The sequence below is a fragment of the Pogona vitticeps genome, chromosome 2 (genome assembly GCF_051106095.1).
Source record: "Pogona vitticeps strain Pit_001003342236 chromosome 2, PviZW2.1, whole genome shotgun sequence".
In the NCBI taxonomy this organism is placed as follows: Eukaryota; Metazoa; Chordata; class Lepidosauria; order Squamata; family Agamidae; genus Pogona; species Pogona vitticeps.
In genome coordinates this window covers 76,195,798-76,214,603 of record NC_135784.1, presented here as the reverse complement: position 1 = coordinate 76,214,603, position 18,806 = coordinate 76,195,798, and the positions used below count along the sequence as shown (strand labels likewise).

The 18,806-nt window shown below is 40.1% G+C and overlaps 1 protein-coding gene across 2 annotated transcripts in view; it reads right to left on the bottom strand.

Annotated features, from left to right (window-relative positions):
- SFMBT1 (Scm like with four mbt domains 1) overlaps window positions 1-18,806 on the bottom strand; it is a 129,279-nt gene that overhangs the window by 65,292 nt on the left and 45,181 nt on the right. For both annotated transcript variants that reach the window (XM_020796679.3, XM_020796677.3), the window contains exon 2: window positions 2,507-2,660. In XM_020796679.3, the coding sequence (XP_020652338.3) occupies window positions 2,507-2,534 (28 nt within the window). In that variant the 5' untranslated portion in view covers window positions 2,535-2,660. The remainder of the gene's footprint in view (window positions 1-2,506; window positions 2,661-18,806) is intronic.

Below are 18,806 nucleotides of genomic sequence, written 5' to 3'. Positions count from 1 at the left end.
ATCAATCACACAATGGATGGCCTCTAAAATGAGAAGATTGATTTTTACCATACATACTCGTATGTATGGTAAAATCAAACAGGATTCTGGTCACTATTTAAAAACCTTATTGGCCTGTGTTTAAAAGTGATTCACAGTACAATCTTATATACATTGAAGATACACTGACTGAGGGGTCATGAAATGTTTTGGAGACTTCATCCTTCTCTGTACAATTAAGTACCATAGCATAGGCATCCTTCAGTCTCGAGAGACTATGGTAACATGCTCTGAATCGAGGAGTGTCCTCTCCAGAGCATGAAGCCCGGGTAAGGTAATATGGAGGATAGGCTGTTACCCAAGCAGTACCAATTACATTTATATTCCACCTTCTCTCAGATGAGTTCAAAGCAGCACACAGTTCTCATCCTCCCCACGTTATCTGTCCGAGGTCCTGCTGAGCTGAGTGACTGACCCAAGGTCACCTGGTTAGCTTCATGATTTGTGGCAACATCCAAGACTCCCCAAATGCCAATCAATCAATTTGACTACTGTACCACAATGACTATTCACAAGAAAAACTAATATTACGGGGCTTTCAACTGCTCCAACCACTGTTATGGAAGATTAATCTAATTATAAACTAATCCAAAATATTTTAGCTGGTGCTACCCTTCAGCTGCTTAGCAACTTATGCTAGTTGAGACTTACATATGGGGAAAGATTATTTGTAGGATGCAAAGGCACAACATCTTTGCTGGTCAGATTTTCTGTTCCTTTTGAGGCCAAGGAAGGTCACTTGTGGCATGCAATGGGATGCCTTGAGGTTCTTTTTGGAGATCCATGTCATGTGCCTAGAAGGACACCGGCTAATTCTCTTGGTGTGTGTGTGTGTGTGTCACATATCATTATCCCATGGAAGCTGTATGTGTTCCCTATAGTTATTCCATTAATTTTTTAAATGTAACTGTCGGTTATCTATACAGTTAGATTAAAAAATTAAAGTTTCATAAAATAATTAAATGTATTTTGGTGTGTACCAGCGGTTTCCCCCCAACCCAGAACCTACATTATGGGAGAGACTAGAAATAGACAAGTACTGTGTTGGTAAAATTGCTGCTATATACACAGTGCATGATGAGCCCAGGAGAAGAAGGAAAAACAAAAATTCACAGGCATGGCATTATAAGAAAATACTGTACAAGAAATTACACTACAAATTATTTTAAATAATAATAAATAATAAAAGAAGCCAGTTAATTACTACAGGCGAATCTGCACACTACCTGGGATACTCAGGATGAAATCTTGTTTTCACAGAAAGTGAAGATGGTAGGCAGAAAGCCAAGCCTCCACATTAAGCCAAGCTTCCACATTAATGAAACATTCTAACATTTCAAGTCTCTATTTATGGCAGATTGCATCACCCACATTAAATACTGTGGTGTTACTCCCTTTGTCAGCATATTTGTTCCATAAAAGAGAAAAGGCCACACATGCTCAAAATCGATAGCTGACAATATTTTATGCCAGAAAAATCTGACATCACAGTGAGCATTAGTTAAATTCTAAATCCTAACGTATCGCTCAGTTTATGATTATTAAACAGATGTTTCACAAAACTGAAGCTGTTATGAGATAAATATTTAAGCGCACATCTATGAACCGGGTATGTAAAGTGTGCATAAACTTTATGAATAAAATCAGCAAAGATAGGTAACTACAAGCCCTACATTTTAAAAAATGACAAAAAGAAGAGGTGGAAAACTTAATGAGGAAAACACTGGGCCTCATTTGCATTTAATGGTTTGTTATATAAGCCAACCTTGGCCTCTTCTATTCTAAGCTCCTTTTCTAGATTAACTGTGAGAACAGATAGTGGAAATTTCCATCATCTAATTAGCTACACATTAGTGTTATTTCAGAGTAGGGAATGTGAATCCCAATCCCAGAGCATTTCCCCAATTTTTTCCAGTGTGATTGCACTGTCGTTGCTATGAGTGGTCAAGTCAGAACTGACTTACAGACACTCAAATAGGGCTTTCAAGGTTAAGTGAGATATTTAAGGAGGATTTGCCAGTTCCACACCCAGAGTGAATTTCCATGGCTTAAGAGCGATTCAAACCCAAGCCTCCTGAGTCCTAGTCCCACACTACACTGGGTATGGTTGCATCCTTAGACTACTTCAAAAAATCACAATTAGCTAGCTTTTGACTCTTTATATGCTTTGTCAGGCTGGGCACCATAGTAATCACACACGCAAAATATAAGGACTGCTAAATATTCGAAAAAACTCTAAATTGCCATTTATGTATGTGATCAACATGAAAATTGTACTTATTGCTTATTATTTGATCATACAATGCTAAACATTCATACTAGGAGTGCACCACTGAACTCAGTGGAGCTTATTTCTGATTGCACCCCTAATACCTATGTCTTAAGAATGCAATGCAGTTTCATGTGTTCAGAATATGCTTACAACTGAGATAACCTGTTATAACTCCAGGTTCTATAATTGCAGTACCTGTCTCATGCTGCTGTTCTCCATTCATCTCCACAGCAATCTGGCAGTAATCCTGAAGAGCAATGAGACGGGGAAGCCAACTAAATCACTTGCCTTGAATTCATCTGCTCTCTACTATCTTTGTTTCTATAGACTTCCAGAATGTTCAAACAAACTGTAAAAGAAAGGTGAAGAGTTTTTTATTCCATTTTAAAGTACTAAATGATTTTTATTATTATCATTTTGATTCATAATACTGTAACAACTACATATTTGCTTCTTCTTATTACTCTTGATTTTCAGGGGCTGGGCACAGAACAAAGACACAAGTTTATCAATCCTACTTTCCACTGTTCCCCAGCCAGTGTATCCAATTATTACACTGCCTACTCAGGATGAAAGCTGTAGCCCAATACCACTTGAAAGTACCAGTTTGGAAAAGGCTCTGGAAATAAACAAATGACAAGTGAAAGGGAGCAATTTCCATAGGAGCAACTTCCAAATTATGTCCACCTGGAACCTACAAGCAGCAACCCCCTGCAAACACACTGGCATATTTGTAGATGAAAATCAGTGTGGTAGCAATGGGGGGGGGGGAACTGCATTTACTTTTCAGAATTCTTGTCAGGAGCACACATTATTTTAAAGCACAACTCCATTTCCAGAATAATATCTATGCTTTAAAACAAGGTGTACTCAGTTTACACTTAAATGGAAATACAGATTTTTGCTACTGCAACAAATTCAGCAGTAGAAGTGTGTATTATGGGATCACACATGCCCTTCATGTTGCCTATATTTGAGCTAAAGTAAATTAATAATTGTTATATCCCTATCCATAGTTACATTTTTTGCTTCAATACTGCTGAAACCCTGTTGCTGTAACTAACGCCATATAAGGTCAATTATGTAATCGGTAACAATAATTTTACTAAAATTAAACACTTCTGAATTCTGTTCTGAAGCTCCAAAACTACCCAGTGATACCCTTCGTTATTGAGAACCCGTGGAGGCTGTGGGACAGGAAGGGGAAGTCTTCTATTTCTAAATATCACCACTGCCGGTAAAAATCCGTAGCAGTGGCAATTTTCTGTAGTTGAATTCTTTCCCCCTCATGTCCTGCATTCTGGAAGTTGGGAATGCTTTATTTCTGAAAAAGTATCACTGACATACTCAGCCTTACTCAGCAGAAGTTACAGCACCAGGATTTGTAACAAATTAAATTCAGACATAAAGAATATATCAATATTTTTTGAATTTCCATGTGTCACAACTGACATTCTGTCTATATGATATAAATCAGGATAACTTCTTCATGTAAGAAACATCTACAGTGAATTTAGAATGCACCAAAATTTTTGTGTAAGACAGTCTTGAGATTAATTCTAAATTCCTTGGTACAGAGAAATACCCTTATTTTACTCTCCCCAAAAAGCATGTATATATTCTGCAACAGACAGGAGTGGGTGATAAAGGAGATTTTGCTGCTAGCATTTTTCTGGCAGGATTTTGGATGAGACTGCCAGAAAACAGATGATCAAGAAACTGTGTATGACATTTCAGATAGCTTAAAATGGAAACCATGCAAGTGGAGTTAAAGGTAGGAAGGAATGTATGACATTAGGGCACGGTGAGGCCAGATTTGTTTTCTCTTAATGGTGTCCCAGTGCAAAATAAATTCTGTTAGAATTTTCTGGATAAGTATTTATGATGTCTCTGTTAAGACGGGTCTTCAAGTTGTAGACATCAGAGTGTGTAAGAGATTCAAACAATGATGCTTCTAAGAAAAAAAGTGGCATCAACTACAATAAAATAGTTTTACTATTAGAATCATAAAATAATTGCATTGGAAGGGGCCTATAAGGCCATTGAGTCAAAGCACATCAGACAAATAGTTGTCCAATTTTCTTTTGAACGCCTCCAGTGTTGGAGCACTCACCATCTCCTGAGATAATGTTGGTTCCATTGCCATACTGCTCTAACAGTTAAGGAATTTTTCCTGATATTCAGCTGAAATTTGGCTTCCTGTAGCTGGAACCCACTGTTACATGTCCTGCACTCTCGGATGATCAAGAACGGATCCTGTCCTCCTCTGTATGACACTTGTAGTGTTCCCCTTTATTATGTCAACGGTTCATGATTGTTATGTTAATTGTTCATGCATATTCTTGTTGCTGAGAGGCGGAGCCGGGAGAGATGTGATAAGAGGCGGAGCCTGAGAGTGTCAGGGGAGAGAGTATGAGTAGCGTGAGAGAGTGGAGGAGGAGATGGAGTGTGGAGTTTGGGGAAATCTGAGGAGTGATTAGAGTTAGGAGTGTATTATCAAATAGAAGATTGGTGTTAATAATAAATTTACCTAAAGAAGATATTCATGAATCACTATCAATTTCTGTAATCAATAAACAAAAGTTATAGTTAAAAGACTTTGAAGTGTGGACCTGAATCTTCATCTTCCTGAAGTAATGGTGATTTAGTGATCACCTGACAGCAGCAGTGTAAAGGAGGGGATTGTTTGCCTTTGAGTGCTCTGAGTCTTGACGGTCAAAAAAGGGGGCACAAGGGTGAACGCCACAACACTATTTCAAGTATTTGAAAAGTGCTATTGTATCTCCTCCCAATCTTCTTTTTTCAAGGCTAAACATCCCCAGTTCTTTCAGTCTTTACTCACAGGGTTTGGTTTTCAGTCCCCTGATCATCCTTGTTGCCCTCCTCTGAATTAAGCCCACTCTTTAGGTACGTTACATCAACTACTCAAAATTGTTTATCCTGCCAATTCAAACATTCACAAAGAAATTTATACAAATTACGGCCAGGGTACAACAATGTAGTTCAGCTGACAAAAACAATTCTGTCTGAGGACTGAAGAAGGAGTCAATTCTTCCCCTCTCTTTGTATCCTCAGCAGGACTTCCTCCTTCTGCTCCCATACCCCACAGATCTGGGGCAGTCCCAACTTTCTGGAGCAGATCATATGCTGCAGTATGAGATAAAATGCCCTCCCTTGTGTTTCATTGATGGAATTGCTCTCATCAGGATGTATTCATAAAGATTCTTGCCCTAAGCCCACCACCTGATTCAAGACATAGCATCAGGATAGCAGCCTGGGTAATTTCATTACTAGAATAATAGGTGGCCACAGGTACTGTGCAGTTTAGCTCTTATGCAACAAACAAACTGTAAATGGCATTTGGCTAAAGAAATACTATATAATATTGTGCATTTCTCATAGGAGCAGTTGTATGTAAAAACATGATGCCAACACTGAAAATTCAAAAGATGTTTCCAGTCCTGAACACAAGCTGCTCTTTGCATCACTGCAGCTGCAGAGATCTATCAGACTGGAATATCAGTTGCTCAGATCCCCCCCCCCAGGCTTGAACATAACCACCCAATCATCAGCCTATTCAATAACTGAATTAACACTTCAGGATACTTGCCCCAAAGATGTCAATGTTAACCTCCTCAGAAGGCAAGTACAGAAAGCAATTATGGTGATAAATCAAAAGTCAACCTGTCCTTGTTCAAGAGCTAATTACCAGAAATCATGCTACATTTAGCCAAGCTCAAAAAGTCAGGTTTGAGGAAATAGGACTTTTTAAAGTTCTAAATCTTAATACCAACAATAATGCTACCTTGATATATGTATCCGTCTGTGAACACAATTAATGAATTCATAGGTTTCTTCATGACCAAGTGTCATACTGTAGAGTTGAGTGAACAATTAATCCCAATAAAACTGACTGTACAGGCTAATCTAGGGAAAACATACAAACATTTAAATTGCAAAATGCTAATGTACACTTTCTTGTTGAGTAATAAGATCATTAAGAAATATAAAACTAAAAACTAGATAAATTCACTGTGACTTGCATACTGACTGACTGGAAAGACATTACTAGAATCTAAAGTAGTTAAGGATTCTGTCTATTAGAGTGAATTCTGCCCAGCAAGGACAAAGCCAAAGTGCTCCTTAATACATATGTTTGAAGATTTCCCTTGTACATCAGAAGGTAATTTAAAATGTTTATAGAAGCTTAACACATCATGTATTTTGTAACTAACTTCAGGCTATTAATATAATGCATAAACAACAAATTCCCATTATTAGTCCTGCCTATGTAATTTTATTCCATATGATTTCACATACAAATTGCTGGATGCTGAGATGATTTCTCACAGGAAAGTGATAAAACATCCTGAAGGTTCCACAGAGTGGCAAGTAGAGTTTACACTAGCTTCAAAAATTTTTGAAAGGAAAAAAATACATGAGACTTTTAGTGTATTTATACAATTAAAAAATACACAATATTTGTGTATTAAATATTAACAGAAGTATTCTGGTTTTCTATTACAGTGTACTTGGGAAAATTTCAACTAAATTCAGTCAATCTGAAAAGTGTGGATTTTAAAATGACAGTAGTTCTTGCTGATTCCTCTATTTCCCTAAGAACTTGAATTTGCTCTCTCTGTTGCTTGCCTGTGTTTTATCTGAAACACAGCTTTTGTAAAATGAACCAAAGAGCATTAACAAAAATAACCATTTATTTTCATATGAAATAGACTAAAATGTTTGAACTCTTATGATTTATTTCCCAACATACTATCCCATGTTCCAATCAGGATAGTATTCACAACTGGTGGGTACATGGCAGATTTTGCCTCACTGCAAAAACAGCCTCCTGTCCTACCCCTGACTGGTAGTAGGCCAAATGATGTGAGTTGCATCACATCTTATTTGCCTATGCAAAACATTCAAATGAATGATGATGATACCACAATGCACCAGAGATGACGATGACAAGAACAACAACAAGAACAATTCCAATTCATCTTTGGTCTAATCTGTTTTTCCTGCTGGGTATCTAATTACTGGAAATGCCCATGTGTTTATGGCTGTGATTGTATTTCTACCATTTAATACTGATTTTAAGATTTTCTACAATCTTTTGTTGTATTCCCTTACTGTCAGTTCTTTAACTTTTGTATGAAGGATGTTATCTGCTTCTAGTATTCCAAGGTATTTATAATTTTCATCACTTGATAGTGATTTTATAATATCACTAGTATTTTCAACTCTGGAATCCCCTGGAAATGCAATGTCATAGAATCATAGAATAGCAAAGTGTGAGACCCGAGGCGAGGCTATAGAAGTCCTCGCCGGAGTGTCGTCCTCAATTAAAAGAGAGAAGGAGACTCAACAGCGTCCACGACTACTCGTGTCGCGTTCAGACATCAGGGTGTAGACACTGGGGATTTGGAACAGGGGGTAAAGATGTCGGTAGCTACCCAGACCAGGATAGGCGGGAACCCGGGTGGAGGAGCGACCGTTAGTAGAGGCGGGGCTTGGAGAGTTGAGGGAAGAAAAAGACAAGATACCCGGGGGTTGGGAATTAATCTGGATAGAGGATCCCTGGACAGGGAGATGTGAAAAGGTCAGGGTGCCTCAGGAAGAGGCAGATTACCTAAGAAGAAGAGGTTTGCCCCCCAGACCATCTTATTGGGGAGAAACAGAGGCTAAAGAGTGGAGGAGGTGTTTGAGGGAGGAAAAGGAGAAAGTAGAGAGAGAAGAGAGGGAAAGGAGAGCATGGGGTCTGGAGGAGGCTCACCAGAGGAGGTATTCACCGGACCCTGGGACCCCTATTCTGAGGGAGTCGACCCCTTCGACCTGAAGAGGGGAGATGAGGAGACCTTACCCTTAATCGAGGTGGACATTGAGGCAAAAGGACCGGGTAAAGTTAACCCATTCTCCAAGGGACCTTGGTATGACCCGAGTTTCAGCCCCTTTTTACAAGAAGCATGGACACCCTCGTTTGACCCATTGGCGGCGAGAGAAAAGAATACTGACAAGTTTAACATTGATATATTCACGAAGGCTTTCACGGCCGGGATCTAATGGTTGTTGTGGGTTTTTCAGGCTTCTTGGCCGTATTCTGAAGGTGGTTTTTCCTAATGTTTTGCCAGTCTCTGTGGCCGGCATCTTCAGAGGACAGCAAACTTCACTGTGCTGTGAAGTTTGCTGTCCTCTGAAGATGCCGGGCACAGAGACTGGCGAAACGTTAGGAAAAACCACCTTCAGAACACGGCCAAGAAGCCCGAAATACCCACAACAACCATTAACGTTGATACTTCTTTATTTGATGTTCCAATAAACCCCAGTTCTGTTTTTCAAGATCACGCGCCTCCAGTGTTTGTGTCTGGTAAGCCTGAGGTAACCACTGAACCCTCACACAAAGTTGGAAAAGGCCTGTAAAGCCATCAAGTCCAACCACCTGCTCGATGCAGGAATACAATGTCAATGATTCAGACATTTCTTTATCCTATTACTATGACTGGTGTATTATGTTCAAGGTGTCAATCAGTATGGATTCGGAAATTTCACAAGATCTTGACTTCATCATTTTCTGTTTCTTTAAAAATTAAACATACATCTAAACAACATAAACCTAACACTCCAATAAAACACAATTACATAATACACCAGTGCCACCATCAGTCTCAGGGCTAGATTAATAATATTTTAAATTTCATTCAGCCCATTTTCTCCAAAACTTAATTGTTTTTTCCCCTTGGTGTATACCCCTTCCCTTTCCGAAATATATATTCCAAGAATACATTCCATATTTTCTTAAAATCATTATTTTTGATAGGCCTCTTCTTATTTTCACATCACAGTTTATCATTAATTGCCAGACCCCATAATTCTCTAGTCTATACCATTCCTCTAAATTGAGTTGGTTATCATTTTTCATCATTTTCTGACACCTTCTCTTCCTGATGTTCTCATGAGTTTTTGGAGGCTAGCAAGTTATATTTTTTTGCATAACAGCCAGTGCACTACACGTTGTCCATGTAGTGGTTTATTTTCCTAACTGTTTCATTTATTTTCAAACTGTTGTGTCTTACATTGAGCTTTTTTTCCGTTGTTTTCAAAATATTCTCTAGTTTCACTGCCTTTAGAAATTTTTCTCTATTTGTACTTATATAACCATTTGGGCTTCTTTTTTACTCTTCTGTTACCTACTGTATTTGCAGTAATCCATGGTCTCCAATTTTTTGTGGTATATATAATCTGTCCGTGTCACTTTTTGGATGTAGTGCATGATGCATGTTCACTAGTTTCTGTGTTTTTCAATCCAATTCTAATTCATTTTGGGTCCAATCCATTATTTCAGCTGGATCTCTAAATACTGGGACTGCCCATGTGTTTATGGCTTTGACTGTATTTCTATAATTTAATTCTGATTGTAAGATTTTCTGCAGTCTTTTGATATATTCCCTTTCTGTCCGTTCTTAACTTTTTGTGTGCAGGATGTCATCTGTTTTTAGTATTCCAAGGTACTGTATTTATAATTTTCATCACTGGATAGTGATTTTTTAAATAATATCGCTATTTTAAAATTCTATTCCATCTAGTTTTTGGATCTTGCCATGGTGTATAGACAAAGCTGCACATTTGTCAATTCCAAATTTCATTTCGATATCTTCACTAAATATTTGCAATGTGTCTAGTAGTAATTCTATCTCAGTGGAACTTTTTGCATATAGTTTTAGCTCATCCATGTATAACATATGGTTGCTTTTTCCTACTTGTTCTGAAATACGGTAGCCCAATCCAGTTTTATTTAAAATTATTGACACAGGGATAATGAAATTAAACAGCAGTGGTGACAAAGAATCCCCTTTAAATATTCCTCTTTTGATGTTAACTTCACCAATTTCTTCATCATAGGCCATTAAGACATTTTCCATTTTTCCATGAGGAACTTCTGAATATTTTTACTAATCCCAAATATTTTGGGGACAGATGTTTTCCAGCTGTGTGGCAACAAGTCAATGCCTTTTTAGAGTCTATCCAGACCACCACCACCACCATCATATTGATGATGCCGATGCCACAGCACACCAGAGACATTCAGAGACAGACAAGTCACTTTTGATTTGAATTGTATTCATATGTAAGTTAAAGGGATAGGAGCTATTTCTGGTCCCAATTTTCAGTAAATAATGACATCTGCTCATCTTCTACAGCCTCCTGCCTTTATAGTACAGACCATAAGGCAAAGGCAAAGTACAACAGAAACATGACAAGATGATGCTCAGGAAACTTGCTTTAAATTACCTCAAGTCTATTAAACAAGAAAAAGTATAAGACAAAGTTCCTCAGACTCCAACATGTAAAATCTTGAGATGATCAGCAAATGAACCCTTACTAGGAGGAAGGAACAGAAGGGCCCCTAGCACATCATCCAAAGCTTTATGAAAGACCTATTTGCTTTAACACCTTTTTCTGACTACTAAGCATTCACGACAGCAACAGTTAACCAGCAAGGAAAACAACACTATGTTTCTATATTCTTAACATTTAGACATATGTTTAAAGATATATAAGTGAAAAGAATGAAAGAAATAACAAGGAACTAAAACATATACCGTGACTAGCCTTCTTTGTTTGCCAGAAGGCTCCGAAGGTTCAGCAAAGACAATCCTGAACCCTGAAATCCCATATAATGGTCAATCTGAGAGGAGGCAGGAAAGAAAAACCCAAGATTGTATTTAGTGAGGATGTTAGAATTCCTCAGAAAAGATGAGCCAGAATGTTCTGTGACAGTTGACAGGGGCCAGCAATGGGGGAGGGGCACTTGGCGAGTAGCCTGGTGGCAAGGAATGTAAAGGCAGCTGGATATAAATATCAGGGAGCAAATCCCTCTCCTTTTTATTTAAATCTTGATTATTACTGACCATACTAGCTGCAGGATTGTGGGAAATGACTTTTCCAAAATACTTGGACAAATACATCATCAATATTGATTACCTTACTTACAACTTGACACATTTTGTTTATCAGTCAGTTCTGACTGGGCTGTCACAGTTTATTTATGCTTATTGATGTAAAACAAGTTTGTTGAACATTCATTCATTCATTCACTTTTGCTTTGCCTTTTTTTTTTTGTAACTCTATATGCTAAGGGGGAAAAAATCCTAGCCTATGTTGTTGGATTGTAAACTGATCAAAGGAAGTTCTTGTCTGCTTTTCTGTTTTTAGCAGGAGTTTGATACATACAGAAATCAGCAAGTGACCCTTATCACAGAAGGAAGACATACACCATCATAATCTGCAACACTGGCATATTATGCTAGTGTTAAAAGGCACAACTGGTCCCCTTCTCCTTTGCCTTCACATTTTCCCAAAATCAGGGTCTATTCCAGGGAGTCTTCTCTTCTCATGAGATGGCCAAAGTATTGGAGCTTCAGCTTCAGGATCTGTCCTTCCAGTGCGCACTCAAGGTTGATTTCCTTCAGAACGGATAGGGTTGTTCTCCTTGCAGTCCAGGGGACTCTCAAGAGTCTCCTCCAGTACCACAGTTCAAAAGCATCAATTCTTTGACAGTCAGCCTTCTTTATGGTCCAGCTCTCACTTCCATGCATCACTACTGGAAAAACCATAATTTTGACTATGCAGACCCTTTGTTGGCAAGGTGATGTCTCTGCTTTTTAAGATGTTGTCTAAGATTGTCATTGCTTTCCTCCCTAGAAGCAGTCGTCTTTTAATTTCATGGCTGCTGTCACCATCTGCAGTGATCATGGAGCCCAAGAAAGTATAATCTGTCACCGCCTCCATATCTTCTCCTTCTATTTGCCAGGAGGTGATGGGACCAGTGGCTATGATCTTAGTTTTTTTGATGTTGAGCTTCAGACAATTTTTTGCGCTCTCCTCTTTCACCTTCATTAAGAGGTTCCTTAATTCCTTCTAACTTTCTTTTTCAAGCTATATACTTAGACCCTAACACAGTGGTTCCCAACCCTGGTCCCCAGATGGACTTGGAGTAAAGCTCCCAGAAACCTTCACCACTAGTAGTGCTGGCCAAGATTTCTGGGAGTTGTAGTCCAAGAGCATCTGGGGACACAACACTGGGAACCACTGCCCTAATCGCTATTGCTGAATGAACACAGTCTACCTGTTTTGTAATAGAAAACTGTTATTTGGTTTGAGGGGGAAATGCTTTAAGAACGGTCTTCTGTGCCTATTGGTATTCTGACCGTATCTTCAAGAAAAATGTACACCCAATAACAAGGTGGTTACAAGATGGCAACAATCTTACATCCCTGTCTTATATATGGTCCTGCCCCAGGATGACCCTTTCCTAGAATGAGATCATTGTATCAAGCTTGTTCTAGAGAGAAGTCTGAAGTCTGTGCCATGATCAAGGTAGGATGTTCATGACATATTCATGGCCACAAATACACTCTATTTACTGCACTAGACAGCCAAATTCCTGTCACCCATCAGCCAATAATGCAGTCTTATCAGCAACAACATTGAATGGACAGTTAAAGTGCCTGGACACAGATTTGTGTACCTTACTTTTTCTCTTTTCTATAGACAGGTACCTCACAGACTGATACGCAACTCAGCAGTAATTAATGTTATAAGCTCCTTCAAGCCTCCTTCCTCCTCCCTCCCATTAGTGTTTGCAGTTTATTCTGTTTACTGGAAATTCTAAAACAATACAAAAGAAAGATCTTGCAAATATATAAAAAACATGGGCGTTTTGCCTCAGTAATTTTCTTTACACTGTGGTAATTGTGGTTTGGCTATAGTTACCTGCCTAGTTCTTGAAGACTGAAGCTATGAAGGTGTTAAGTTCTTCTCTGAGACTTTCTTCACAACTATGAGTATTTCCAGTATGAGTATAGGGGGGCATGGGTAAGATGTCACAGGCCTATACCTCTCTTTCCCCCACATCTCCATATGTAATGGTGTATTCTCTACTGAGAAAACCCTGGAAAGGGTCACCATAAGCCAGAAATTATTTGACAGCACACAATTATTATAATATGTGATATGCATGTCAATACTGACAGTTTTGTGCTTTCTTAAACGTTTCCCTTCATTACTGTAATTTTCCTCCAATAATTTTTCAAAAGGCAGGCCAAAAAAAAGAAGGTTTTTAAAGCTGTATCTCATCCATCTCATTGCCTAGTTTATAGTCTGAGACTCTCAATAAAAACTATTAAAACTAACAGCAGCAACATAAAAAAAACCCAAACAAAAACAACAGCAATTGAATTCTCCAAGTTGTTGCCTTTTTCTGCTTCTGTTGCTACTGATGACTAGGACATATGGGAAAATATATCACTGAACTTCAGAACCCTGGGGTGAGCATTTCATATTCAGGGTATTTTGCATAGTGAAGGATGAACTTCTGCTTCTCTAGTACTAGGCTTCAAAAGCATGCTCCAGCTGTTTAGGTTGTGCTCAGAAATGGAACAGTAGTTCAGTGCAATTGTTACAAAACAGGTAACTGCTTCTTTCATAGAGTTTCAGCTCAGCAATCTGGCTATTTTATACAGTGGTGCCTCGGATAGCAATCGCTCCGCATAGCGAAGAAATCGCTTTGCGATGGCCCCTATGGGGAAAATTCGCTTTGCAATGATTGCGGGGAAGTGATCACTGCAAAGCCCCCATTTTCGGCCAGCTGATCGGTGGTTCCAAAATGGCCACCTACTGTTTTGCCTCGCTTTAGAGGCACCAAAAATGGCCGCCGCAATGGAGGATTTTTGCTTAAGGTGAGTTTTGGAGCCCATTGGAACGCATTGAAGGGGTTTCAATGCATTTCTATGGGCTTTTTAAAATCGCTTAGCGTGCTTGCTGCACGGATTAACATCACTAAGCGAGGCACCACTGTATTTTATTGGCCCAAGTTTCCAAACCCTCTTCAAACAATCAGGTATATATTCAATAAGTTGCGGCACCCCAGATCTGCTTAGGGATGTATGGAGATGATGGAAATTGTAGTTCAACCCATTTGGCAGTTGGAGATGAATGCATTATTATAAAGGAAGATTTTAGCCAAGCCATGTTTATCCATGTTCTGTCATCTCTGCCCAGAAGGAGTTGCAGCTACCATTTGAGAAAGGTGTACTATGCAAAAGAAATCAATTAATTCCAAAAATAAAATAAAATAAAATAAAATGATGAATATAGGAATGAATGTCAGGTATAAGAGCAACCCTACCCAGTTTACCTTCTCCTTGAAGGAGGCAAAAGGCAGTGCAATTATACTCAGAAAAGGCTGTATACTGCTTTCTAGGTAAGCAACCCACCCATGAACGTCCTTTTTCTTGAGTTAACTATAATTGCTCTTATCTAGTTCATTAGACTCCAGTTATCAGTTCAGCACATACCTCCACAAGCTTCACTTGTATTTGATGAAATAGGTATCTTCAACACATTGATGACATTTCATTCCAAATAGTCTCCAGATTAACTAACCAAACAGTTTCACATAGGTGCTCAACATTGACAAAATACAGCTCTGATTATAGTGCAACTTGTCATGAGGCACACCAATAGCATCTACTAACTATCTTCTGGAAAAAGAAACAAATAAAAAACAAAAACAAAACCCACCCACAATCTGCAATCCCAATCCTAGGCTCCAACTAAAGAAAAACACATGGATCCCTTAGCAACTAACTAGCAAGGGTGTCAGCAGGGCCAGTTTGACATCTATTTGTTTCTATACTTTTCTGAAGCTGTTTACCTTGCAGCCCCTGCTCTGTTTTATATACCTATAGTTTCACATGTTACAGTTACATAATATTCCCACACACTTGTTAATGAGCATGCTCTTCAGGATTCTACTTATCCCCATTTTAAAGAGGTTCAAAGTGGTCTATTAGTCAAGCTTCAAGTCTGACAGAAATGGCTTAACTGAAAGCATGGCAACTTAAAATTTAGGTTCTAGACCTAATGTTATTCAAGCAAAAGAGCTGCCCTGATGCTGTATTTACTGCAATTGGTTCAAATGAATTATTTTCTGTTCAAATTCGTGAGCTCATTTCCAGGACTGAGAAGGCGGGGGGAGAGAGGAGAGTCCTGTAAATATGAAACAGAAGACAGTTGTGCACAGTACTGATTGGCTGGTGCCTCTAATTTCACAAATTCAAGTCCTACTCTACAAAGGAAGAGGCATTTACCTTTTTTCAAGCTGATAACTGTAAAGACAGTAAATAACCTTTTGGAGTAAAAAGGGTATACACAAGACTAATGACAAACCAGTGTGTCACATGCTGTTTATATACATGTTTCATTTACAGTGCAAAGGAGGGAGGAATCCAAGGTCATCCTATGGAAGAAAAGCACTCTACTGCAACTGTTTTTAGGCCAAGCACTCTTAAGCATGCCATTTGCCAACTTCAACCACCACACCTATATTTAAACACCATCCAAAGCCAAAGTAGTTGATAATTTTAACATTTTAACAGCTTAAAATGACTAGTTAGTTTCAGAACTTCCGTAATTTCAAATTATTGAAGCAGTTTGTACTGAGTGCTCTAGAGGTGAAATAGACAGGCTACTTACCTGTAACCATAGTTCTTTGAGTGGCACTCTGTGAATCCACACAAATGGGTTTTACTGCACCTGCGCGGGACTCCTCGGAAAACTCTAGAGCATAAAAAGACGTGATTAGTAGGACGTTGCCCCATGGTGCGCATGCTTTGCCCGCCTATAATACCTCAGTTCCAAAATGTCCGCCGCTTTCAAGGCTATGCCTCTAACACAGCTCAAGACACCAAGCGACAGGCGGGGGGAGGATGGGCAGGATGTGTGGATTCACAGAGGACCACTCAAAGAACTATGGCTAAAGGTAAGTAACCTCTCTTTCTTCTTCGTGGCCTCTGTGAATGCACACAAATGGGTGACTAGCAAGCTCACTTACCGGAAGGAAGGCCGTCACACCAACAATGAAGTCAGCACAGCCCTTCCAAAACTTGCTTCCTTCTTGGCCCTGACGTCAAGACGATAATGTGTCACAAAAGTCGAGGGTGTAGACCAAGTGGCTGCTCGATAGATGTCAGGGACTTCAACGCCACTCAACCAAGCTGTAGAAGTTGCCATAGCTCTCGTGGAGTGTGCCTTCAGCATATCTGGCAGAGTCTTGCCTGCCAAGTCGTAAGCTAAAGTAATAGCACAGACAATCCACCTTGAGACTGTCTGTGAGGAGGCAGGAGAGCCCTTTCTTGGGCCATGGAAGCACACACAAAAAATTCTGGGGGAAGTGCGGAATTCCCTAGTCCTAGAAATATAAAATGCTAAGGGATGAACATCGATGGGGTGGAGCATGTGGTCAACATCAGAAGAGGAACTTGGAAACAACGTCGGAAGGATTAATGGTTGATTAACATGGAAATCTGCAATCACCTTGGGAAGAAAGGATACATCTGGATATAATACAACCTTGTCTGGGAAAATCTGAATATAAGGGGCATCAGCTCGAAGAGCGGACAGCTCGCTTGCTCAATGCGCAGAAGTTATAGCCACAAGGAACAAAGTCTTGATGGAAAGAAGTTTGAGATGGGCAGAGGCCATGGGTTCAAATGGCGGACGAGCGAGTGCATGGAGAACAACTTGGAGAGACCACTGTGGAAGTAGAGGCCGTGCAGGTGGGCATATGTTCCATAAACCTCTCAGAAATCTCTTCAAGGTAGAATGAGAAAATAAACAGGAGACCTCAGACCTCGCAGGCTGATACAAAACTATAGCAGAAATATAAACTTTCAACGTTGAATGAGCCAAACCTTGGTTAAAAAGACAACAAAGGAACCTGAGAAGGGTGTCCAAGGAAACTGGAACTGTGGGCAAATTCCACCATGCAGCAAATTTGGTAAAAGCATTCTACTTATACGAAAATAATAATGGAGTAGAGGGCTTTCTAGCCCTATCTAGAACTTTACCCATGGTGGGGGAATTCTCCATGCAGTGTAGAGAGTTGAGGTCGGGATGACAAATCTCCCTTCCTTTTTAGTAGGAGTGACTGAGGACCGATTACCGGCTTGGGACTGATTTGACTGTACAATGATGGAATTTTGTGGATGATGCTAGGCGAGGAAGACTGTGCCCGTGCCATGAGAAGGATGAGCTGTGAGTAAGACGCAAAGTTCTCAGATGGGGATGGAGATAAACATCTGCAACGTCTGAATCAGGAGTTGATAAATTTGAGGGAGAGTCTCTAGATGTCTCAGAGGGAGGATCATGCTCAGAAACTGTCAACACCGAAGACCCTCCAGAGATGGAGAGAGTTGGAGGAGCAGAACGTTGACGATCCCGAGAAACAGGAACAAGAGAGGTTGGGCAGAGCGGGATCCAGGTAAAGAAACAGCTGGGTGCAATGTTGAAGTCGACGGCACCATAGAAGAGTGTGGGATGCTTGGATGGAACAGGCTTGTGTCAAGAGGGCTTGTGTCGAGATGGAGCTGGATCGTGACATGGTACTTCAGAGCTAGACAGACAGTTTAGCAGACTTCTTGGACACTGGTACTACTGGACTGAGCTCGTAATAAGCTCAGTGTTGATTCTGAAGAGGAGTCGGCGACAGCAATGGAGAGAACTTGGATGGAGCATAAGTGTACCGAACATGTTTGTGCGACTCTTAGAGCGATTTTGTCTCAGATCAAATTCATCAAAACGGTATCTGTGATTATTACCGTGTCGATCGAAGTCATAGAGGGGATCTCCATATTCAGGAAAGGAATGGCATTGAGATGGATGCAGAACAAGGATTACCTCCCGATACTGCGAGGATGGGGAGATGTGAGACTGCTTTGCTGTCCTCTTCTGTGGAGGGGATTGTGAAGCCAATGCCTCCAAATTAGAAAGATGTGTAAAAGTCGCCCGCCCGGTCGAAACAGGGCTAGAATGGGCCGAGGCCGGGCTGGATATGACATCAGCCTCAGAACGGCCATGACTTGGAGACAAGCACGGTATCGAGACCGAAGCTTGAGCCCAGGTAGGAAGACCTGACTCTCCCGCTTCAGAAATGGGAGTCTTGGTCTGGGATGTCCCTTGACGATTCCTCCAAGATGGGAGATGGGAGGGAAATGTGGCTCACAAGGCTGATGAGGCTTAGGAGCCCGCTTAGCTTTCTTTTGCTTGACTCTGTCCTTATCCTTTTGTTTCTTAACAGATTGAGTCTTTGCCGAAACCGAGGAAGACTTCGACATCGTGGTTGACGTCGATACCGAAGGAGATTTAGGCTTGGAAACTGGTAGAGGTCCTCAGCAAGGGAGTAGTAGGAACCAACGGAATGGAAGGCTCAGATTGACGCACTGAAATAGGGGTAGGTTCCATTGTGGGGCTGGTTGGAAGACCAGAGGGTGCCAAAGATTTCTCCTACAAGTGGGACCCAAGTCGTTGAAGCCAGAGTTCAAGAGCCAGTTTTGCTAACTTTTTATACTCAGGACAAGAGTGAGTTGGTGACTCTCGCCCAGAGAGAACAAGCAATGATCATGACCATCAGTAAAAGGAATTTTACTGGCAC